Raw genomic sequence first — 25,513 nt, 5'->3', positions numbered from 1 at the left:
AATAAAGAGTCAACTTTCAAGATTTCTCATTGATTTTCTCTTTTTTGTATATATTTTTCACAAATATGGCAGAACACGCTCATCATCAAACAGAAAATGTACTTAGGGGTGGTAAGACAAGTAGAACAGCCTCACAGCAGAATTTGGTTTAGGTTATTACAATAAGGGGATGTAGCCATGCCCAGGACAGGCACATCTTTTTATTTTAGGAAATACTGATTTAGGTTTAAGCCACTTATATGCATTTACAAACATCTTCACATTACAATATGTGTAAGTACATCAGTCTGATGGGTCTATGTGGAAATATACATGTCTCTATTTATGAGATGATGTACTTACATACTGTATGTATACATCTTATTCACACGCACACTATTTATAGTTAATATATATATATATATACAACATCTATAAAACTGAACATCCATAACCGGCTTCCTCCATCGGTATTGCATTACACCCATGCAGCACCCTAGAGGCAGCTGTAACGACCTTCACTTTAATCGCTCCACCGTCCTGACCAGATTGAAGGAAGGAGATGCGTTTTGCAATGACTTCACCAATAACAGTTGTGTTCCCCGTTGCATTTTTTGGTTTAGGATCCAAAGAAGACAACGTGTAACATGTAGGGTCCAAGTGAAATCTTATTTTTGGCCTCCACATGGGACAGGATCAGGATATATTTAAGATTTTTTATGTATATTCTGAGAAATCTACTGCATCTCTACTATTTACAACAGGGTTATTTACATTCTTTCACAGGAAGCAGCAAATTCTGATTTTGAATAATAAAATATATTGTTATATCAGTAATTCATTTGTTACAATTTCTGCTTTCACCATTATCATCATATGTTATATAATTATATATCTATATAAAGGGAAAATTGTTATAGCTATCATATAAAAAAATTCAGTGCCAATGGTGTCCATGATGTATTATAATTATTCACGCATTCGGCGTTTCAGCTCACGGGAATGATGTTCTTGGTAGGTGGTAAAATCGGATGCCTAAAAGTTTCCCTGCCAGCTGCTTTTGGACTTCATATGAATGTCTTTAAGATGAAATGTTTGGGTGGTTGGTGGGGTTGTGGTTGTATCTATTATCTCTGCTTGCCCCTGTTCAGTGGCCATTCATGTTCCTTCTCTGTGAGGCTTCACAGGTAACAAAGTAACAACGTTTCAGCTGTTCTGGTTATTTCAGTGTCTGAGACCATAAAGGGAATACATATCAGAAACTAATACAAGGAAATAAAGAATTATCTCACTTATCTCTGCCTTTCCTATCCTGTTTATTGACATTTTATATAATTTTCCCTGACTTGTTTCTTTACCACCCAGGTTATCTTCAGAGGTTCAGACATAAAAACTTGCAGACTTTTCCAAAGGATTCCTGGATGTCCTTATCGTGTGCTGCTAACTCTACCATGTCCCATGTGGTTTATCTACTATAAGATGAATGAGACAAATATTTGGTTTGTCACAAATCACTAAATAGACATATTCATTGAATGTATTACTGTCTTTGGATAGCCTCTTCACCACTTTGATTAACAGTGGTGTAGAGGCTGAAAGTGGGTTACAAGGAATTTTCTGAATGGGAAAAAATGGTTTTGAAATAGCAAAACGCTACTGGTACTTATTGCCCCATAATATGCAGAAAAAAACATAAAAACATTGGGTATTTCTAAACTCAGGACAAATATTAGAATATATTTAGCAGGTTTTTTCATTAGTTTTTGCAGACGAGTAAAAGTATTTTGTTTAAAAAGTGAGAAAAGTAATTTTTTTAACATAAAATCACCATATTTAATCATTTTTTTTTATAGTAAATTAGATGATATGATAAAAATAATGGTATCGAAAGAAAGCCATGTTTGTCCTGAAAGAAACAATATATAATATGTGTGGGAGCATGAAATGAGAAAGAAGAAAATCACAGCTAAACAGCAACACTGAAAAATGTTAAAAAAAACCATTGTCCCACCATACAAGTAAGAAACAGTATTGTCCTTAAGCGTGAATGTTTGAATGGGAATGTAAAAGAGAGTGTAACCCCTCAAGGGTTTTTAGTGATTGCTGCTGTTACTGACTCACCTGCAGTTCTTATGGAGTGACCAGCAGATGGCGAACTGAAAACCACATGGCATGAGGTGAATAAAAGGGGCCATTGGAGTTTGGGTAGAGGAGTTCAGAGTTGGATGCCAGAGGTGAAGGACCCATACTGAGAGAGAGGGAGAGTGAGAGAGGCCTAGGAACAGAGGCCTGCTAGAAACCCATGCCCCGGCAGAATCTTCCAGCAGACAGTCCAAGATACAGAGCTGTTTGCTGCGGCAGAGTTGGCAGTGAAGAGGTTAAAGGCTGAACTGCCCTGATTGCAGACTGTGGAGGGCACTGACATACTGAAGTTTCCAATATAATTCAACCCATACTGTGGAGTGCTCTGCAGGCCAACTCCCAGGTGGTGGAGGCTCAGGATTGGCCTGCAGAGCACAAAGAGGTAACTGGGGTAAAGGACCACAGAGATATTGGTGGGCCTACCCAAAAACCCATTAAAAGAGTGAATGTATTATTTATTCATTTATTGATATAACATAATGGATGTGGGCATGGTTAGGTTGTGGTGGGTGAGAGAGTCAGCATTTCCTCCTTGGACCCATGCAGCACAATGTCTTGTTCTCACCTGGGAGGAACAGATACATTAGGCGTTTGACCAACTCTCCCAAAGTATCACATGGCTGACAACAATGGAAGCTTATTAGAATAAAAATGATTGAAACAGGTTTGTGTCAATGCTAACCTATATTAATGTAATATCTGATTGAAACCAAGTATGCACGGTGTTTGACAGAATAATTGACAAAATGTGGCTTCAAACATTACCTCCAACTAAGTCCATGATATAATTATTTCTCTTGTTTCTTAAATTTCTCTTGTTTCTTAAGTGTGTACAAGAACGTAATGAAACAAATAATTGGCAGGTTTCCAATTAAAGCAAAATATGAAGAAAAAAGGTAGTAAAAAGGTTTTTTTCATTGTTCATCAATGTCTCTTATGATAGATGAAGAATACCCTAGATCAGGGGTGTCCAAGTTTTTTTTGCAGTGGGCCACTTCATCAGAATTGTATACGTGCGAGGTCCACACTCATTTTTCACTGTGAGAAAATATGGCCTTTAATAAGATATACAGATTAAAATAAAGTAAATGACACAAAACCTTTACTTTTCCTCTCACTGATTTCTGGGCCTAGAAAATTTTGTGACTACAAATTCAGGATTCTGGATAAGTAAAAATGAAATAGTTCTATTTATTTTAGGGATGCGCTAAAATGAAAATTCTGGACCAAAACCGAAAATTCAGGGTTCACTTAGTCGAAACTGAAAATGACCCCTCACCTTTAAAAATAATTTTAAAAAATCCCACACTTTTAATAAAAGTAAGTTACACACCAAAATTGTACAAACAAATTATATATTATGATTGTTAACAGCAATCTCAGGCATACCCAGATTCCAGCATGTGCTGGTTAGCTGGGCATGATAGGAGTGTGATTGCTGTCAACAATCATATATAAATTAATAGTTATTGTATTTTTTGTACAATTTTAGTGCGTTAACACACCACAATTGGAAAAAAAATCAACAACATGACTTGGCATGATAGGAGTGTGATTGCTAACAGCAAACACACTCTTTTTATACCCAGGCAACCAGTAAATGCTGGAACCTAGGCATGATGGGACTGTGACTGCTGTTAGCAGATTGCTGTTAGCTGTTAGCAATCACACTCCTATCATCCCAAGTCAGCCAGTACATGCTGGTACATGGTGGCTGTAAGTGCAGACCCCATACTGCTGGCAGTATCAATACACAATGGGGGCAGCTAGCCAGGTTTCAGCATGTACTGGCTGACTTGGCATGATAGGAGTGTGATTGCTAACAGCAAACACACTCTTTTATACCCAGACAACCAGTAATGGCTGAAACCTAGGCATGATGGGACTGTTATTGCTGTTAGCAGATTGCTGTTAGCAATCACACTCCTATCATCCCAAGTCAGCCAGTACATGCGGGTACAGGGTGGCTGTAAGTGCAGACCCCATACTGCTGGCAGCATCAATACACAAGGGGGCACCTAGCCAGGTTTCAGCATGTACTGGCTGACTTGGCAGTCCCATCATGCCTAGGTTCCAGCACTTACACATCCATGCTATCACACACACAAATTCATTCATTCACAGATTCATTCCCTCAATCACGCATGCTATTTCAAACACCCTCCCCCACCCCCTTACCTGCACTACAGCTCTCGATGCCGCTCACAGACTTCAGCAGGGGGCGTGGCCTCCCGCTTCCTCTGTGCAGTGCGATAGACCCTCCCACAAGTAAGCAGCAGGGCTCTTGTGATCCTGGCTGCCGATCTCATACGGGCCGCACCTCGAGGTCCTGTGGCCCGCGGGCCGCATGTTGGACGCCCCTGCCCTAGATTAATGGCAATATTAACAGGTGAGGTGTCTTGTCTATAATCCCAGAAATCATGCAGACATTGCAGGGTTATCACAACTCACTGATTCAACTCTATATACCGTATTGGCTCGAATATAGGCCACACTTTTTTCCTCCACTTTAAGTCTTTAAAGTGGGGGTGCGGCCTATATTCGGGGTCTAGCGCCCGACGCCCGAGACATGCAGTTCCGGGCGCCGGGCAGGCAACGTGGTTAGGATACAGATCCCCGGCAGCGGTGCAGGGGACCTGTATCCTACTCTCGGATGTGCTCAGACAGCCTCCCCTGCCAGCACGTTCCACGGGGGGAGTGCCGGCATGTGAGATTGTCCAAGCGCATCACGCAGGCGTTCACCAGCAGCGGCGATGAGCGTGAACGACCTCCGCTGCCGGCACGTCTGCTCGATGTGCTTTAACAATCTCCCTTGCCGGGAATTCCCACGGGGGGAGTCCCGGCAAGGGAGATTTTTAAAACACATCTTGCAGACGTGCCGGCAGCGGAGGTTGAACCGGTGAACATCTGCGTGAACAATCTTCCTTGTCGGTACTTCCCACGGCGGAAGTGCCGGCACCGGAAGTTGAAGTGTTATGTGTAGATGTCCCCTGCCGGCCTGCAAGACCCCGTGGAGTCTACACCGGTAAGTCTGGTGTGGGGGGGACATTTTGGGGACAGAGTGGCAGCATATCTGGGGGGGGGTACATCTTCGGAACAGAGTGGCAGTATATCTGGGGGGGGACAGAAACCTTTTTCATTAAAAAAGCACCTAACTTTTAGGGTGCGGCCTATATCCGAGCCAATACGGTATACTGCAGATTCAGCAGATACTGGAAACAGAAGCAGGGAAGTGGTCAATGTTACAAGTGGAAGAAATAAGTATCGCTTTCAGATGTAGGTTTCCCAGAAACAGCAGGGATTCTGAATGTTTAAATCAAAAACACTTTTGGAACAGAAGATTCCTCCATACAGTGAAGGAACTCAGAGTCTCAGAGTGAACATGGATTCCTCTCACCGGGTGCTTCTGTCAGGGGTTCAGGTTTCCAGAATTACTGATAGGAACTCTTAGAACATGCAATCTTGAAGCAAAGACTGAATCTTATTCTGGAGTTCAATGAGGGTTTTTAGCTCTTTGGAATCTCTGACCTGGATCTTAAATAAAGTGTAGTAGGATAGGGAGTAGTAAATTAATCTGGTATGGCTTAGTAACATAGGATCCTACAGAATCCTGACAAATACTCTATATTATTCCATGCTCAAGAAGAACTTTTCATGTGACTTTGAATCCTGTCTCATAAGCACTTTAAAACGATTCATCCTTACTCAAACATGAAGCATAGTTTGTCAATCTTTTTGTAGGATCAACATTGCACCTCTATAATGATGTATTTTCCCACTTTTCCTGTTTTGCGAATCTTAAAGCAGAATTTCCAATTGGGAGGGTGTAACGGGAAACCCAGTACTCTTATTGTGTTCAAAATAACGGGGTCAAACTCTCCCGACTCTCCATGTGACCTAAATAAATACATAATCTCCTTCTGTATTCTTGTTTTATTTTCCCAAACAAAATCTATTCTGGGTCATGAAATAAGTATAGACGTTTTAAAGCCAGGGATCCACAGGTAATGCAGGATGCATGCGCACCAGACAGCGGCTGCACACTACATTATTACATCAGATGATAGTGAAGTATCAGTTAAGTATGACAAGCTCCCTGCTAATAGTAACTAAAATATTTTAATTATGAGGAGCAGACTCGCATGGAGTCTCCACAGTCATGTAATACAACTAACAATGAATACGAAGATCCACTCGCTACGGATCAAAGAGTTAATGATCCTCTAGGTTGTAAGCTCTTTTGAGCAAGGTTCTTCTGACCTGTTTTTTCTGTATATCTTGTTGTGTTACATACTTATTGCTATGTCCTGTATACACTTTGTACAGCGCTGCAGAATCTGTAACAATAAATAAAAATGAGATATTTCATGATTTGTTATTTATTATTGCTTAGTAAATTGGTGTAAATTGACTTCAAATGATGGGATAAATACCAAAGTGTAAAGATTGAATTACATAAAAATGGACAAATGTAGCAATATTCCATGTGAAATAATAAAATGTGCAAACATGTATCCAAAAGTCAAAGCTAATCATTAAGTACAATTAGCCAGACAGCTAGCAAAATGTCTACAATCCCAATGATGGAGCCATGAAGTTCGGCTCAAGAAAATCATCAAAACAGCATAATGTAGAAAAAAAGTTTCATCAAACTCAGAATACCAAAAGTTCTTCATGAAACAAGGATGGTCAGAATAGTTTACTTTAAATACAATGATACTCAGAACCACTTTAAGCAGAGATTCACTAATCATTACTATAATAGTTTAAAACAGATAACTAGACTTGGGCACCGGCCCATGTTCGTCTATGTGTAAAAAAAAACACATTTGTATTCCATGAATATTTGCCTGTTCCCGTGCCCGTCTTTTCTGGCAAATATATGTGTACATTATTCGTTTTATTTAGCAGAGGTTAATATGGAGCTTTGCTGCTAGGATTTTAAAGGTCTGTAAGAGCGACTCTATTGGCTGCCAGTAGGAGCCTCTTCTTGCATCAACCATTGAAGGGCAGCACAGACTTAGACAACCGTTCTGAGCAACTCGGCTTGGGCGGAACAGGGATTTCGGCACTGGGTGCCGGATCAAGTAGGTGTCTCGAATCAAGCCGGATTTGATCGTGCCGGATCAAGTAGGTGTCTCGATGCAGGGGCAGGTTCAGATTCATGCATGGCTGTAGGCAGGCTGATCCAGTTCTGGGCTGCACTCCACTTTAGCCTTAGTCTTTCTGTTGGGCATCATCTAAAGGTGTTCTGAGAACTAGCAGGAAATAAACTTGGGGTGAGAAGCTTATTAGAGGCAGGAAACTGGAAGCGCACCAGTAAGGCAAAAGGTATATGAAAGAATAGGTCTACTGATAACCATTGCTGTACAGGTAATCCAGCAGGTGTCTTGTATATCAGGGATCTCTCACCACAACACTTCTCGGCATCACAGAGAGGGATTATTTTATCTGGTTCATCACTTGTTTGTTACCCAAATCAAGAGCAGGTATACATTCAACACATAATAATATATATTTTATTTCGATATTGTTTTTAGTGACACGCAGATTATTAAGGGTATTAGCAATAGTCTATAAGGTAGTAGGCAGCAAGGCATGAAGATAACAGTAACAGTTTTTACTCGTTGAGCTGCACCAAAGGATTTGTCATCATCTAGATTATTCCTTAAAGTGCATAAAACCAACAGTGACAATGAAACCCGCCAACAGTGCTGAGTTTCATCTGCACCCAGGATTCTACAGTAATCATGTCACATAGAGGAGGTAGTTATCTAAAAGGTAGTGTTCAGTAATGTATGGGTAAAATCAAATAAAACAAATAAGGAAATAAAAAATAAAATCTCATTGGTTTATAGTCTTTATTCATATTCCATGCATGTTTAAATTCCTTCATTGTGTTAGCCTCAACCATGTCTGATGGGACCCTGTTCTATTTATCTACTACCCTCTTGGTAAATGTAAAATAGCTTAAAAAGGAAGCTTTTTTTTTTTTTCATTATGTTCTTTAACTTAAAATATTTAGAATTGGCCAATACTAAATATAAAATGTTATTTAACTTTATGCCAAGTGATACCAAAGTTTCATGTAATTTCACATATGAAGTCGCCGGATACAGAGTAACCAGCGCTCCTCTCCTCCACACTATAACAGAAATGGCACAGTCTCTGCGTTAAAAAGTTTGCAGAAGACAATAAGAACGTTTTCATCTAGTATAACCTGAGTAGAGCTAGTAGAGTATGATTTACAAAATGGATTGACAGATAGGAAGGTAAAACATTGGGGGAATGATAATCTCTATCTCTGTACATCATAACAGACACGACAAGGCAGGCTACGCGCTGCAATGTGGTCTGTCCTTCAATGTCCAACGTGGTGTAATCCATTGCGATCAATGATCATGGCTGGAGTGTCCCTTTAAAGTAATTTCATGTTCTACCACACAAAAAAGACATGCCTACAGAGTCAAAATCTCATGTAGGACACTCACGCCTTCCTTTTGTCTCTGCTACTGTTAAGTGAGGTAACTCTGGAACATTTGCTTTTGAGCTCTTCAGATGGATACTTGTTGATGGCCCCTGTTAAGACGACATAAAACAGCATTTTAATCTCTTTTCCAAACAACTACCATTTAGCCTTTATTTAACACATTTTGAGTGCCTCCTTTTAGTTAACATTCTTTTCATGTGCAAATGAATGACGAGTCCCCTCTTTGCAGTTGTACGGTTTCCCTGCCGTTCAGCTCTTTGGCTCACAGGAAATACATTATGTAGCATGCATCCCCTGCTCAACAAGTGTGCATACTCGCTGCCAGCCGGTACCAGTATTGGCTTTGATGAGATTTCCAGGGGGTCTAGAGAGACCCTCAATGCAGCTGGCAGTGACTGGATGCTTCAGGTAGCCAAAACTGGAGCCAAATGTAGACCGCAGGAGTGCTTACAATATACTTCAATATTTGAGACACACTATGACAGTGAGCATCTACAGCTCATCAGATGCATCATCAGTTGAAAGTACTGTGTATTCTAACAATGATGACAAGTATCTGGCTTCTATCAAAGGCCAAAGGTGCGGTATTTCAAAAGTTCAATGACTCGTTATCCATTTCTTAGCCATATGTCTTAATTAAGTAGGATTACTCAAGAATTCCTAGTTATTAATCAAATTAGTACAAAATACCTTAAAAACAGCATGTCTACAACATGGAAAAAAAAATAGAAAAACACAATCACAAGTCATTTAATGAAATCCCAGTGATGAACATCATTGCAAAATAAACCATTGAAAAACACTTACCTCTTACAGAATTTAGGAAGATCTGAATAAATCTAACAGCATAATCAAGGTCAGGTTTATGAGTTCTGCCAAGCTGAAGAAGGTGATGGTCCAATGGCATGCTAGCAAGCTCTGTCAGTTCTGTATTATTGTACCGTCTACCAAGTGATAGCACAAATATAGCATAACCCTGGCACTTGGCTTTCAGAGAGGCTTCTTCAAGTGTTTGCTTATCCCAAAGACTCGTCTCTCCAGATAAAATTGCTATGATGACTTTATTTCTTCTCGGATTTGGAACCTTTGACATAATGTTATCAACTGTCCAGTCCAAAGAAAAGCCATAAGCAGGCGGATCTCTCAGAAGATAAGCTGTTTCCTTTAAGTGACTCTTGATTTGATTCTTGCCAATGTAGGTCGATAAGTCAAACTCAACATGAGGGGTTTGGTTAAACGCGCGAAAGCTGCTGGTCACTATAGCCATCCGGTCACCCGTGTTAGAAGTCTTTGGTTCGGATGAAATTTCAAGCTGATCTATTACCGTGCTCAGGAACTTCTTCACCTCATCAAAGTTATCATCTTTCAAGTTATGTGAATTATCCAGAAGGAAAGCAATGTCCATATATGACCTTATCTGACGGGGTCTGCTTTCAACACACAGGGCATCTGGTTTACATGCATCTAAAACAATAAAAACTTTTAGGGGGATGCAATCAATTCAAGTTACTTTATATTTTTATTTAAGTATTACGTATTTCTTTCTAAATTATCACCCATCTTAAGGACTGGAGGTGAGATACAGCCTTCAGGGGGGTTTTTACAGTCATAATCTGTCTTAAATATCAGACTGCATCATCAGTTCTATTATGAACTGCCACATGGTAGGTGCCTCTTCACATTCAAAAGCTCAACACCAATCTAGTTCATGGGTCTGTGGAAACAGATGCCGCAAATAAGGCTCAGGTGTACTACAGAGTGTTTTACTTGTGATAATATAATTTTTCCGACACGACTGTTTTCTTAACCGCATACTGATATACTAGTGAGCACATACGCATCTAACTGCAATGGCTGGGTCTTGCACTCTAGTTGGTGGCTTCAGCCACCATTTTTTAGCCGGTTCTCTGTTACTACTGCTTACAGTGCCCTACACTACTATTGGCACCCTTAGTAAATATAAGCAAAGAATGTTGTGAAAATTTGTTTTTATTGTGTAACCCTCTGATCTTTTCTTCAAAAGATACTCAAAAATACTCTGCTGTCATGGATAGCAAACAATTGCAAATACAACACATGTTTATCGCAAAAAATATATGTGTGGCATAATTATTTGCACCATTTTAATCAATGCTTTGTGTTACCTCCCTTTGCCAAGATAACAGCTCTGAGTCTTCTCCTATAATGTCTGATGAGGTCGGAGAATAGGTGTCAAGGGATCTGAGACCATTCCTCCATGCAGAATCTACCCAGATCCTTAAAATTCCAAAGTCGATGCTGGTTCACCCCAGAGGTTTTCTATGATGTTCAAGTCAGGGGACTGGGACGGCCATTTTAGGAACTTGATTTTGTGGACAGTAAACCATTTTTGTGTTTATTTTGATGTTTTGGATCATTGTCCTGCTGGAAGATCCAACCATGGCCCATTAAAAAGCTTCCGGCAGTCAGGTGTTCATTTAATATCTGTTGTTATTTGGTAGAGTTCATGATGCCGTGTATCCTAACAAAATGTCCAGGTCTTCTGGCAGAAAAACAGCCCCAAAACATTAATGAGCCACCACTTTATTTAACCATGGTCATGAGGTACTTTTCCATATGGCTACCTCTCTGTGTGCGCCAAACTCACCTCTGGTGTTTATCGCCAAAAAGCTCTTTTTTTGTTTCATCTGAACATAGAACCTGATCCCTTTTGAAGTTCCAGTATTGTCTGGCAAACTGAAGACGGTTGAATTCGTTCTTGGATGAACTTTTGGTGATGTAGATGACGTCAGATTGTAGTTTTGGGGACTTTCTGACCCCAAGATGCAACTAACTTCTGCAATTCCCCAGCTGTGATTCTTGTAGGTTTTTTGGCCACTTGAACCATCCTCTTCACAGTCCATTGAGACATGCATAGACACACGTCCTCTTCCAGATTTATTCATAACATTTTCAATGCTTTTGCTATTTTCTTATAGCCACTTCCCATTTTGTGAACCTCAACAACCTTTTGCCGCACATATATTTTTCTCCTATGAATTCTTAGGGGTGCCAATAATTGTGTCACACATATATTTCACAACTGTTTAATATCCATCCAAGTAGAGCATATGTATGTGTTTTCTTTTAAAGAAAAGATCAAGGGGTTAAACAATAAAGAATACGTTTTCACAGTATTGCTCATATTTACCAAGAGTGCCAATATCAGTGGAGGGGACTGTATGTTCTGTGACAACACTTAATGCCATACGCGATGATTTTCTGTATATTCTCATACACATTGTCTCACAGAATCCAATGAAAAATATAATATTTTGATCATACCGTACCAAAACAGAGGGTGCACAACTGCATGGTTTTTAGTAGAGGATTGTAGTCCTCATCTACAGCAATATCAATCAGCTGAAATGTTCCAGTGAGATCCATCTGTATAAAAGAAAAAAAATATTTTGAATTAAAAATATAGCTTTTTTGTATCTATGACAATATATAGGGACTATGATTGCAACATACCTGCTGGAACTATTCAAATAAACTACAATATGTACGTAACATGAGCAAAGAATATTGAGCTATCAGTATTTGGTAGTGAATAGATATTGGGCATCATAGAACTGCCTTTTGACAATTATGCTTCAGTGGGAATAGATACCCTTTACACTAGATTTAAATTAGTTGGACATAACCCTCTTGCTGTCTATAATTGTATTTTTTTTATTTATTTGAAGTAACTTTTTAATAAACAAGATTAATGCAATTTGGATTTGTGGACTAACAGGAAACATCTATATTAATTTGTCTTCTACAAGTTTTTGGAGTCTAGACAAAAATAATAATCTACTGAATGCAATTTCATAAGTGCAGTGAAGTTCTCCCAAGATCATAGGTTGGGAATCAACACAATGTTAATTTTAAAGTAAATGATTAAGTATGTTAATAGGGCATATTCCTTAATCTCTTTTCTAGAAAACAAAAAACACAAATGACTAACATTGCAGTACACAAAATCTTCTAGTTTAGAATGTACAGGGCGGGTTGTCTAAACAGAGGTTGTTCACAAGGGTGTTTAATTACACTGTAACAAATATGAGATAAAAATGATTATCTTATTAGCTAAATTGAAATACTTCAGGAAATACAATAAATTAATATGCTATAGCTTCCATCCATCTATCTATATGTTAGCATATTAAAATAAGATATGCAGTTTATGGAAAGTCTTACTGTAAAAGCATGCTTGAGTCCTGGTAATGGAGTGAACGCAATGACCACTGGAATTATTCCAAGCGCGCTGAATTCCATGATGGCTGTGTTGATGGACACCACATCATTGGAGGGTCCACTGCTGAAAATAACTGCAATTCGTCTGACAGTGGCACCTTTAAGAGAGCGCTTAAAAATGTTCCTGGCTACAAACCTCATGGCACCACCAATATCATGACCTTTAGCTGTGTTAGCCAGAGCGATGTCCTTCACAGCTCTTATCAGTTTCTCTTTGTGATGAAAGTCAGAAAAGCGTATAAGATAGTCGGTTTTTAGATTGTAGGATACCACAGATACTCTGGCTCCAATTGGACAATTACTTTCTCTGATAGTCATGTTCTCCAATAAAGTTGTTACAATATCTTTCATTTTTGTAAATATCTTTGGGGTGGTGTCAGCAGACACATCAAGAGCAAATACCAGTTCAGTTGGATAAGCAGGGCACAGATGTTTTCCTAAAAGCCAAGAACAATCGTAAGAAAGGGGAAAAAAGACTGCATTTTTACTTTACTGTACTGTATCACATAAATAAACTGACTTTATTTATCTATACTATTAAGTAATTCTTCTGCAAACCTTATTGTTAACGTATGCAGGATTTGCATAATTATTTTTCTAAGACTCAAAAGAGTTTAATGTCACTTGAATCTTATCTCACTGTTACAGATAAGACGTACTGCTGTTGACTACATAACATTTATATAAAAACGTACGTACCCTGCATATCTGCTGAGAAAAAAGAAAATGCTACTGAATTTTTCGAACTCCTTAATAAATAAGTAAACAGTGGGGTCATCTGGTCCTGTAGAGGTCCGCGCCAGAGGTGGCACAGAATTCTTTCTCCCTTGTACAATCACTTCCTTGGGGTTGCCCTGGTGCCACAGACCATTAGCATTAGGATGTTCATTGACCTAAAAGGGCTCCTGGAATTTGTCAACTGTAAAAACTGGTTTATGTATTAAAAGAACATCTGGTGCAAACTTTGAAAAGACTCCTGATCACTCTAGAAATCAACGAAATGGTCCAATCATTTCCTTGTTTGCTATGGTGAAAATACCATGTTAAGCATTTTGCAGAAGAATCACCTTTAATACATAATACCACCGTGTCAAATGAAAATATAAAATCTAGCTCTGTAAAGATCTGGAGAGTCATGGTAAGGTTATTGTTAAATCTGAATGGATAAAACAAAGACTACTAAAATTAGAAAAAAAATACAACCATAGCTCTTACCTTGATAGCATGCTGAAACAGAGAGAGGAAACATTTATCAATTAGCTACAAAATATATTGTAAAAATAATTAATAATTGCACAATAAAGATACGGAACATAAGTGTTTCTCTGGAGGAATCATTGTTTTTCTTTTACAAACACATGCCTACATGCGCCAACATGCGCTGCAAGATTATATCAGTGGTGCACAAGTGCCACCAAAAATTTAGTGGAACACTTTTACCTGGTTGAACCATAGTGTGATTCCCCTTGATCTGGTCAAACTAAGGGGTAATTAATCATAAGCTTGGATCTTAAAAAGTTCTGTGCTTTTTGACCACTCTGTCTAAAAAGGGAACTTCCAGTTACCAAGCATCCTCAACATTTTCTATTAACGTGAGCCTCTGTTGAGATGATGATCCGCTAAATGTCAATATACTCCATTCAAATATTTAATAAAATAATTTAGATATGATATTTAAAATCACCTTTTACCAAATTTATAACTAGAAATGAGCATAAGAATTAAAAACATAAAGTTACATAAAGATACATAAAGATAGAGATACTTACAGCATGTATTACGGACAAAATTGATTAGATCACATTCCTGTATGATAAAAAAACATTTACTTTAATTTACCGGCTCCTGCATCAACATCTATACATATGGCAGCTGTCCTGTAGTCTGAGTGCTACTACTCTGTGGCAACTGCTTGAGTTGTGGGGGTTTTTCACATACTTATATATTATTACTTATGGTTCACCTACAGTTATCTCCAGTGCATTGATCCTCCCAAGAAAGGTGCATGGAACATGTAATTTGATGGTATATAAAGGCCACTCTACCCATCTAATTGCTTATTTTTCGTTTGCCTTAGCTTTGTCCTACATCCAGGGTAGTCTTATCCTAATGCGTTGGATTTTACGTTTCCTGGCTGTAATAATCTTTACCATAGCTGCAAGACTGCTTCACACATACAACCAGCTCAGTTCCATTATGTGTTCCATTATATTGATTTCTCTTATCCTTCTTCCAAGCTACACATGCTAAGACCCTTTAGACTTCTCTTCTCTTGCACTTTTTTTTACCACACTTTTTTACCTTTTTTCTTCAAGACATACTACACCAAGATGAGATTACTGTTGTGCTTTAAAAAAAAAAACACTTTCCAATTAATGTTATTTGGAAAAGGCTATATCATCACCATGAGAATATATATTGGAACCTTCAGAAAACAAGATGGCTGCTTAATTAGAAATTATGAAATAGAGGAGTGAAATGTCACACAACAAATAAAAAATAAAATAATAGCCTTTACCGACAGCTCAGTGAAACCTTTCTGTCCTTTTCTACCCTAAAATAAAAATAAAGCATGTTAGTAATAATAAAGCAATTAAGAGTAAAATTAAAGTTTCATTGGGGGCTTTTTGTGTTGTGAATAAACTAACTACTTGTCACAGAATTTGTCTTTACTGAAGTTTATATCTTTATGAAAGAGATAGACATAATCATGTATAAATATTTGTTAAGATAATCTACACACTATATTAGAACAAGGTATTTTATTACATACTAGTATTTCACTTACTGAATTGCAACTTACATGATTTAATAACCTAACAGTACCAATTCAATGTGGATCTGTCACTTTTCTGAAATAAGCCTTTGTATTGGGTGTTTAACTGTTTGACTGCTGACGGTCGGGCCTATTTATGTAGTTTTGCTATAGGTTGATTTGTGGGACGAGACACACAGTAAATAAATATGTCACATGCTACGCTCTTACACGCTTGTAGCGTGTGGCTGTTAACTTAAGTGTGGGCACCATCAGCCCAAGTGGCATTTTCCTGGTTTGCCCAAAGGCCTGTCAGGGCCTGATCCAAAGAAGTCTTAAATACATCTTAGTGGATGTTCATAGAGTACGATGTACTGTAGACTTGCATATGCTTTAAAGGCCTTGAGCCGTGAGCGCTGGTCTACTAAAATGTATCATAAGAGACACAATATCTAAGCAGACAGGACACATTGTCTCTCAACCTCAAAATGTGCTTTCATTCACAAAATTAAAACTGAGTATACATTTTATTTTTTGTTTAACACCTTTAAACACAGTATATTCAGTATAATTAGGAATATTCATACAACACAATTGTATATTGTGTTAACAACCTTACCCTACGGCCTTGAGGTCCTGGTGCTCCTGGATCACCAACACCACCTCCATGTGCATGGACCTCGAACAGAATTGAAAAACAATAGTCAATGGTTACGTTTAAATTTATTGGACTAGGTAAATTAAATGTGGGCTAAAAGAAATGAACAATGTACTAAAGACATTGTGTCACGTAAACAACACATAAATTGCACTCTCTATTATATTTGTCAAGTAAACCATAGGCTATCTTTTTTATTTAACCTAATGGTTTAAGTAACTAAAACTATATATCAATGTTCAGCATTTTAAGCACAGATGCATTTAAAAAAAAATAATTAAAGAATTCTTTTTGGGAAGGGTTTGGACATTGATCAGTGCTAGAATGATGCTGCGTTTTATGCTGCGTTTAGTTATAACAAGGAATATATAGCCATATTGTTCCAAGAAAAGATGTCATTAGCCAAAGTTAAAATCTTTTATTGGACTAGCATAGGAAAAGTTGCCACATAAACCCTCACAACCCAAACAGATCTCTTATACTGATGGAATATTAGCTCAATGAAAAACATCAATTTTAACTGCATTAAGTTACAAAAGTAATAAAGTAAGCAGAATAGGTAGAATAGCTTTAAAGTGGTATCTCATAATCGAATCATATCACCACATCGTTAAGGATGGCTTAAAGTACCAACACATATGAGATGCATGGTTGGCACATTGGGCACAATAAGTAGGACTTAGATACACCTGGGAGAATAGTAAAGACAGTCTTGCAGATCACATGATGCTGATGTTGGTGATGTGGTCTTTTTTTATACAAATAAACATATATACTTACAGATCTTCCAGCAACACCTTTTTTCCCAGGATCTCCTGTCACTCCAGGATCTCCACGTGCTCCCTTGGAAATAATAAAACCATGCAGCATTATTAAGCAATAGTAATTCATAAGTCAACTGAATTTTACATGTTTTGAAGAATGCCTTTATCAAGTCTACGAACACACAAGAAACCCGCTATACTCACAGGTACAGAATAGTTTTCACTACTTTAATTGTACAACAAGAAGTAAGAAAAATATTTACATTTTTTAGTTAAAGGAGAGACACCAGGGGGATATGAAAAGTCATCCATATTGTGATGGGATACATTCCCCTAGAACGCGTTTGTAGTAGCATATGCACTGGGTTGACTCGACTTTGTGTCTGGTTTTCAATGATCTCACACCCAAGTTACCAGTAACTGAACCGCTTGTGCGATAATTTTGACTTTTTATTTATCAGTTCAAGAACAGCAGCCCAACTCTGCTGATTTATGTTGAACCATCCAGAAATCACTATTATGATAATTATAATAATAATTATAGTTCATTATAATTAGGATTTCTGGATGGTTCAGCATAAATTATAATTATGATAGTTATTTTCCCATTGTAATTTGCTTCAATGTGGGCTTTTTGCCTTCTGGATCACGATGAGCTTTTTTTAAACTACTACGTAGCTATCTTTTTGTGCTATGCAGAATTTTTATTTACATATTGACACACAGAATATTAATACATACCTTAAAACCACTATATCCTGGATATCCCCGATCTCCCTATGCAAAAAATAAATGCAAATATTTGAATAAGTTATGACTATAAATAAAAAATAATGTGGTAGTATTCTTATGGCTCTTTGTCCGGAAAAAGTAGGACCAGGTAATAAAGGATTTAGAGGATTCCTAGATACTTTCACAGTAGTACATAAAAATAAAACATTAAATGAGCTATTAGAAGTAAATACTAATTTCAATCTTTGTGAAAATCAACACCCCCAAATAAAACAGCCAAAATCAACTACTTCGCGAGGCAATACTCAATGCTAGTAATGTTTCTGTAGCTATTGAAGTCAACAAATATAGCCTTTATGGTCATTCATATACAGAACCAGAGAGTCTTATATTACACAAAAGTGTGCTGTTCACACACTATGCAACAAAATGTGCACACCCCTCCTCATCATTAAGTGTTTTTAAGTACAAAAATCAACTGTTCTCTGTAGAATCACTAATTAAAGAGTTTCAAACAGCCTGTGGAAGTAACATCAGCACAAGCACTGTGCGTCATCTTCAAGAAATGGGTTTCTAGGCTGAGCAGCTGAACACAAACTGAAGATCACGATGTACAATGGCAAGTGTCGGTTGGAGTCGTATAAAGCATACCGCCACTGCACTCTAAAGCGGAAACATGTTCTCCAGAGTGATGAATCACACTATCTGGAAGTCTACTACCTGCCAAAATAGGAGGAGATTTAATGGCATGGGGCTGTTTTTCAGGATTGGGGCCATACCCCGTAGTTCCAATGAAGGGTAATGTAAATGTCTACAGAAACATTTTAGAGAATTCTATGCTTCCAGCTTTGTGGCACCAGTTTGGGAAAAACTCTTTTCTGTCCCAGCACGATTGTTCCACAGTGCAAAAAGCAATATCTATAAAAATATTGTTTGACACATTTGGGGTGGAGGAACTCAAGTGGCATGTACAGATAGCTCTGAGCATAACCTCATTCACCATCTTTTGAATGAATTGAAATGAGTCAGGCCTTCTGGTCCAACATCAGTTCCTGACTTCACAAATGCTCTTTGGCTGAATGGGCAAATTCCCACAAACACACTCTAAGCCTTCCCAGAAGAGTAGAGTGTGCCAATAGTATCACAGATAATATCCCACGTCAGCACTGTGCATTCCAAAAACGGTAGAATAGGCACACTATTGTTGTGAGCATATCACTGGCTTACTATCTATTTTATGTGCACAAAGATATCTTGTTCTTTTCTGTTACATGATGTAAGTGCCCATCAGCAAACACTTAGTTCACAAATATTTAGTGACGTGTTCCATAAAACAGCTATTCTAGATTATCAACACAATAAAATGTTATATTTGCTGTCTTAATTTGGGACATAGTGTATATACAAGTGTGATATGATTTCACCTTTGCTCCCCTTTTTCCAACTCCTCCGTAGTCAAGCTTGCCATTTTCCCCCTGTGAACAAAGATGTTATACAGAAGTCATACAAACAACTTAATATTTACATTTTTGTTATCTATTTGGAAGAGCCACAAAGTAGAAAAACAATTTTTGTCAACTAATTTCATACTTTAGGAAGCTGAAAAATCAGTGTTTGAGTTAAAACAGGTATAATGTTACTTCTAGATTTGCTTTGCTACCACCCAATTTCAGTCAAGCTCATCTGCTCATGGTCAGTCTCAAGAGATGATCTACAGACCTGGGATCGTCCCATGTGTTAATGGTTTGCCTAGCTTTGTTGATAACACATTTTCCAAGTTAACCATTTAAAAATCTAGGCAGACCAAAAGAAATGGTCTACATAAGTCTTTCTCCACCAGCCCACAAAGCAAATGTGGTCTTATATGTGGTCGCCAGCTTAATCATGGATGTTCACCAAATCCCCGCACTACCAATCTTAATACGGATGAACTATATGTGTCTGTATGCAGGGCCCTTTTGAAGGGGCGGCACTTTTTTTTTTTTTTAAAGCCAAGAAGAGAGAGAGGGGGCGCCGAGTGGTTTTATCTTACCAAGTTGTCAGTACCCGCTCGGCGCCCCTCTCTCTCTCCTCTGCGAGCCCTCTAGCTCGGTCTCGGTGCCGGCTTGTAATGTTGAGCGCCGGAAGATGATGTCATTTCCGGCGCTCAGCATTACAAGCCGGCACCGAGACCGAGCAGGGAGACTCACCGCAGGACTGCTGAAAGGTAAGTACGGGGGGGCGGGGGGGGGAGAGGAAGGGTAGATAATGGGGGGGCGGCAGGGAGAGGAAGGGCAGATAATGGAGGGGGGCATTTTAAACTTCGCAGCATTTTGTCTTGGGCCGGCCCTGTCTGTATGTGTTTGAGGAAGCATTTGTGTAATGGAGAGTGCCTGTGAATGTGTTTGCATATGTGTGCTGGAATGTGTTAGTATACGTTATTGTGAGAGACTATGTGGATGTGTATATGTCTATAGGAATATGAATGTTTTATGTATATGTTGGTAATCCTATGTGGGTTCTGGAATGTTCAAATGGTAAAATAATGTAGATTAGTTCTGAATGCATTATCTAACCTCAGGTCCTCGTTGTCCCATTGGTCCAGGGTCTCCTTTATCGCCAAGTTCTCCAGGTTCTCCCTGTCATAGAAATAAACAGAACTGATCTAAAAAAAACTTGGAAATATGTATATATACTTGGCATGTATGTGAGCGCATGGTGTTAGAGTATTATTAAGAGGCTGTCTGTCCTTGGTGAGTCAATCTCAAATCTTTTTTTGCATGACATTTGACCCTTTGGGGATTTCTTGGGGTTCACCCCAGTAGGGCAGTCGGGGATAGTAACCTGCCCCTTTAAATTAAATATATATTCTTACTGATGTTAACTGAGCCAATCAGAATGAATCTTAACACTCAAAGCATGATCACTGATCTAGAATTGCATATGTACAAGTAAGCTACCAGAGGTCAAATATCCACAATAAAATGCTGATTTGGAGAAACAGTAAATGTCACTTCACTTACCGTCTTTCCCTTGGCACCAGCATTCCCAGGGTTTCCTTTACTGCCCTCGGCCCCAAAAGTACCCTAAGTTAGATTACAATGAAAAAAGTAACAGTATTAAATATGTCCATATTATTACTGCAATATACAGAATATACACATTAAAACCAGATTCACACACTCCACAGAAAACTTAGCATCCTAGAAAGGCACATTAATCCGCCTGTGTTACCCTATGACCAGAGAACATACTCTATCTCATATTGGTTTGTCAAAGTTAGTTTGATCCTCTAATAACAGTTAGAAGAGCAAGGTGGAGGTGAGAAAGAAGAACATAACAGTGATTGGTAGAGGTGGTACGATGAACAGGCCAGGGTTGGCTGTAGAGAATGGCGTTGGTAGGGACCGTGAGCAGATCAAAAGGAAAGAAGGAGAGAAAGGAGATATTAAGGATGTATTATACAATAGAAATGTTTCACCTCTGGAATTAAAATGTAGCTTTTATGATAAATCACTAAACTACCAAATATATTGCTAAGAACTGCACATGAATTTCATGAAGACATTTCATCTTATCCATAATGGCTGCTATCTGGTCTGCCTATACTACTTCTTTTATCTATCTGTTTCTTAGAGTCATAAGCACAAAGGGTTATTATGATGGCAGCATACGTCAGGTCACTGGAGTGTCGCTGCCTAAATTTGGCATTATGAAGGGCAAATGCTGGAATTCTTCTCCATCAGGAAGGGCTGAGTTGGTCCTTAATGGCAGAGGACACTATGAATAGACTATTCACTATTGATTTAACTATGTATTATACAGGTCTAGCCAAGCTCTTCCCACAGAAGATCCTCACTGGGGTTGGACTTCCATAATGATAAAGCCTGCAACCATAAGGCAGGCTGGCATGAGGTTGTGGGGGCAAATAAAGGTCAGGTTGTTAGTGCTAGGGATAGGCTGTGGGGTCAGGGAAAGGTCAGAAGTTTATATAAAAAAAAAAAAATTAGAAGGTTATGTAAGTAATTGCGCGTTTGCGCATGCGTTAGCGCCTTGCCGCGCTTTTTAGTGGTCGCGTGCTGCCGCGTGCTTGCCTCGCGGGCGCCTCGCGCTGCGCAATGGGCGGGAAAACCGCCTATAAATAGGGCTGCTGTGAGGGGTTTTGCGCACTTACCTGGCGAACCGCTGAGCCGATACTGCACTGACCTCTGAGTCTGGTGAGCAGTGGCGAGGCTGGTGAGCTGAAGACTCCATGGAGGAATTAATGAAGATGCGCCCTCCCACCCACCCTGTATTATATTATTGTTCTTTGTCGTGGCTTTTATCGGGGTATAGTTACCCTATATCTCTAGGGGGAACTGTAAGTTTAAGTTATGCCGGCTGGCTTTTATGGCGGTTGGCAAGATTATGTGATTTTACGGATGCCCTGGGCTTGTGCCAAGGGCTTGTTATGTTTATGTTACAATGGTTGAAAGGTTATTTCGTTACATTGAAGTATGTATGTTTGATAAACTAAATAAAAGCCACGGCCTGTTTCATCCAAGCATGTGTTTGTTTTTATTTATCAGTGTGTGTAGTTATTTGGTTAGGTATTTATGTATATGAATTTATGCTCATGTCCCTTACAACCTCATGTAGAGAGAAGTCAAAGAGTAGAAACCACAACTCTTCTGCAATTTCTCCTGACAACTCTAGTAAATAAACCCCCTGTCTAGGAATCTTTTGCATCATCATATTACCAACACAAAATAAAGGGCGCTGTAATAAGCATTCAATTAAACACATATGTCTGATCATTACTATGATATTATAAATCCTGGTTTGTATGTACAGAATTGTTGTTATGACTTACTGGAACCCCATTTGGTCCTCTCAATCCTTTTTCACCCTTTATTCCAGGAATACCAATTTCTCCCTGTGGAAATATGAACAACAAATGATGAGCGGTATTAAGTGACAGACCTTTCTTTTTGCCTGCATGGTTGGAATTTGTTCTGTAACGTCAGTAGGATAAGTATTGACCAAAGATAACATTACGCAACAACATTTCCGTCCTAAGACAAAGGGGGTGGGGCCTAAAGGGGGCGTGGTCACATACTCTGCATGACCCTGCACCATTGAGCTCTAGGCTACCCAGTACAGATATTTGGTACTTTGGAGCCTATTTAAAAGTGTTTAGGCTGTGCGTGTGTTATACATACCTAGTTAAAATGCAAAGGTGCCTGTGCTCAGTGTAATGCAGTATTTTTATGCCAAGACAGACCCAAATGTGATGGTACAGGGTACAGGAAAATCAGTAATTACAGCTTTTGAAGCAGTGAGCATGTTTCCCTGTTCACTGTTTGTTGAGTATCTCCTCTGTACTCACAGACTGACCTAGCAAGAGAATCTGGAAAGTGTTCATTTCCATAATTAATCTGTTGGCACATCAACAGTTCCGGTTGATGGTTAATGAATTATAGATGTAAGTAGCAACTAAATACCGTTAAATCACCAAAAAGCCTTGATGCTTGATCATTTGCCACATTGTTGTACTGTGCCTGCACTTAAACTCTCAACTCTCTCAACGTTATTCTAAAATGTATAATTTACAGGGAATCTTATTTACTGTATAAAAGCTTGAGTAGATTTGTACGCTTTCAACTAAGCAGCATTTATTTTTCATCTCATAATCTTTTTGTTTAGCAAATAAATCTTCGGAGATCAGCGGTGGTTTTCTTCCATCTGAAGGTTTAATACCAGAAACAACACAGAAATCTTTGAGAAAATCAGTTTCTATGAGGACAACTTAGTGCTCATCACGTGACAAGTGTTCCCAGGAAAATTATGAATGAGACTTGAATAAAGAATTACTTCTGGGAAGGGTGAATACAATCAACAAAACTAGGAATTATTTGTCCGACACTGCATTTAGTTATAAATTGTGTAAATTACAGCAGAGTAGGTGGAACAGCATCTTTAACCGCACCTTTCTGCGACGCCATTGGAAATGCAGCTATTTCAGTATGCATCCGATTCTTTCAGGCACATCGTGAACATAAAATACCTCTACAGTTTCAACTGTAAAATGCACGATATCCAGATGTGATCAGCACGCAGCTGTGTGGCAGTTTTTCATTGTTCCGGATTCTAGATAATCCTTGTGATGTTTAAGTTGAATAATACATATTTTTTGAATTTCCACATAGGAATCATGCTATATAAAGTGAAATGTAAATTTTTTTAAACTTAATTATTATAATAGTCTTTTAGAATTGATTATGAAGGGAATATTTGTGATTATAATTACATACCGTATATATGGACATTTAATTAGGCACCATATTATGTTACCTTTCACCATTATTTAAACCATTTGGCTGTCATCATTAGCAAGTCACTATATCATACGCTTTGTGACTGGATTTATTTGAAAGACTCTCAGGGTCACTGCATATAGACAGTTTCCAGATATAAGGAACAGGACCAAACAAAAGGGAGGACATCGAAGTCCTGGTTAATTCTGGCCAGGGCTGGTACAAGGATTTTTGCCACCCTAGGCAAAACATAATTTTGCCGCCCCTGGCTCCACCCCACAAGCCCCTCCCCTTTTGTCCTCCTAACTGGCTGACTCTCTCCCCCTCAGTATCAAGTGAGGGCTCATGGGATGTCATGGTTGAGGGGCAGCTGTGATATGTGTGTGCTAGGGGGAGGAGCAGTCAGTCACCACCCCAAAAACACATTGCCCATCAGCAAAAAATGATTCTTGTCTGCCATCAAGTTCTATGTTTCTATGCCCACTTTTCCTGCCCCATACCCCAGCTATTTTCCATGCAAGAAATGTGCCTAATGCATCTCCGTGTATGTGATAGGCTTATTGCCAGTAAGTTCCAGCTCTGACTCAATGAATGCATTGGGTGGGGATTTATACATACGCCTGGGCGCATGTGCAGAAAGTGATTCCATTGGTTTGAATGGGAGCGCTTTTCCTGTCACAGATTACACAACATAACAACTAGTATTTATATTTCTCCTTTCTCCCATTGGAAGCACACACTCTCTGAATTAACTAAACCGGCAGCTGAATAACAGATGTTATTATTACCCGATCAATAGTACTCATTTATTGACCTCAGAAGGATTAAGGGCTGAGATGACTCTGCCGGGGTTTGAACCTGCGACCCTGAGGTTTCAACGGGGGATACAGTCAGAAGAATTGTCGGACCACTCAGCAGGAGAAAAGAGCTGCCACTTCTGCGTCAGTTCTTTTTTTTAAACTGAAGAAAGCATATTAAAGTGCTCACAGAGTACTTTAATATGCTTTCATTTTTAGAGGGTCTGTGAGGAACAGTTTTTTGGGAGCAACAAATAAAAAAGTTGCTCCCAGACTGGAAAAAAAGGGCTAATTGCATATCATGTTCTGTTATTTTTGTCATGAGATGTGGAATCTCAGACCATTCAATAAGTAAGTTTACAGCAAAATTAGTCTTGACTGTTACCAAGTCCTTTCCAAGAGAAATAATTTTCACTACATGGATGAAATTAAACAGAAACAGGGTCAGAGTGGTTAAGAAAACATAATGTGAGATTTTAAGAAAACTCAAACTATGTTCATTCAGTTCAAGATTAAATGCTTCTTTGATTAAGGCCCTCTTTACATTTTCTTTCTGTAAACCCACATTGTTATGTAACGCTTAACCTGCATCTGTTTGCCCATCGCACAGGACAATGGAATATGACGGCACAGAGCCGTCACTAGCTCCTTTTGTGCCCGA

General features: G+C 38.8%; 1 protein-coding gene across 1 annotated transcript in view; it reads right to left on the bottom strand.

Moving 5' to 3' along the window:
* LOC128497639 (collagen alpha-6(VI) chain-like) overlaps positions 1-25,513 on the bottom strand; it is a 275,508-nt gene that overhangs the window by 224,910 nt on the left and 25,085 nt on the right. Inside the window, exons 23-36 of the mRNA XM_053467803.1 lie at positions 22,612-22,674; positions 20,783-20,845; positions 20,336-20,398; positions 19,205-19,255; positions 17,790-17,825; positions 17,065-17,127; positions 16,246-16,305; positions 15,390-15,425; positions 14,641-14,677; positions 14,087-14,098; positions 12,815-13,308; positions 11,920-12,016; positions 9,419-10,075; positions 8,613-8,700 (exon numbers count right to left, since the gene is read on the bottom strand). Of these exons, the coding sequence (XP_053323778.1) occupies positions 8,613-8,700; positions 9,419-10,075; positions 11,920-12,016; positions 12,815-13,308; positions 14,087-14,098; positions 14,641-14,677; positions 15,390-15,425; positions 16,246-16,305; positions 17,065-17,127; positions 17,790-17,825; positions 19,205-19,255; positions 20,336-20,398; positions 20,783-20,845; positions 22,612-22,674 (1,820 nt within the window). The remainder of the gene's footprint in view (positions 1-8,612; positions 8,701-9,418; positions 10,076-11,919; positions 12,017-12,814; positions 13,309-14,086; positions 14,099-14,640; positions 14,678-15,389; positions 15,426-16,245; positions 16,306-17,064; positions 17,128-17,789; positions 17,826-19,204; positions 19,256-20,335; positions 20,399-20,782; positions 20,846-22,611; positions 22,675-25,513) is intronic.

This window comes from Spea bombifrons, chromosome 5, assembly GCF_027358695.1.
Source record: "Spea bombifrons isolate aSpeBom1 chromosome 5, aSpeBom1.2.pri, whole genome shotgun sequence".
NCBI lineage: Eukaryota > Metazoa > Chordata > Amphibia > Anura > Pelobatidae > Spea > Spea bombifrons.
The sequence above is the reverse complement of the archived record's forward strand: the minus strand, read 5'-3'. Positions and strand labels throughout refer to the sequence as shown.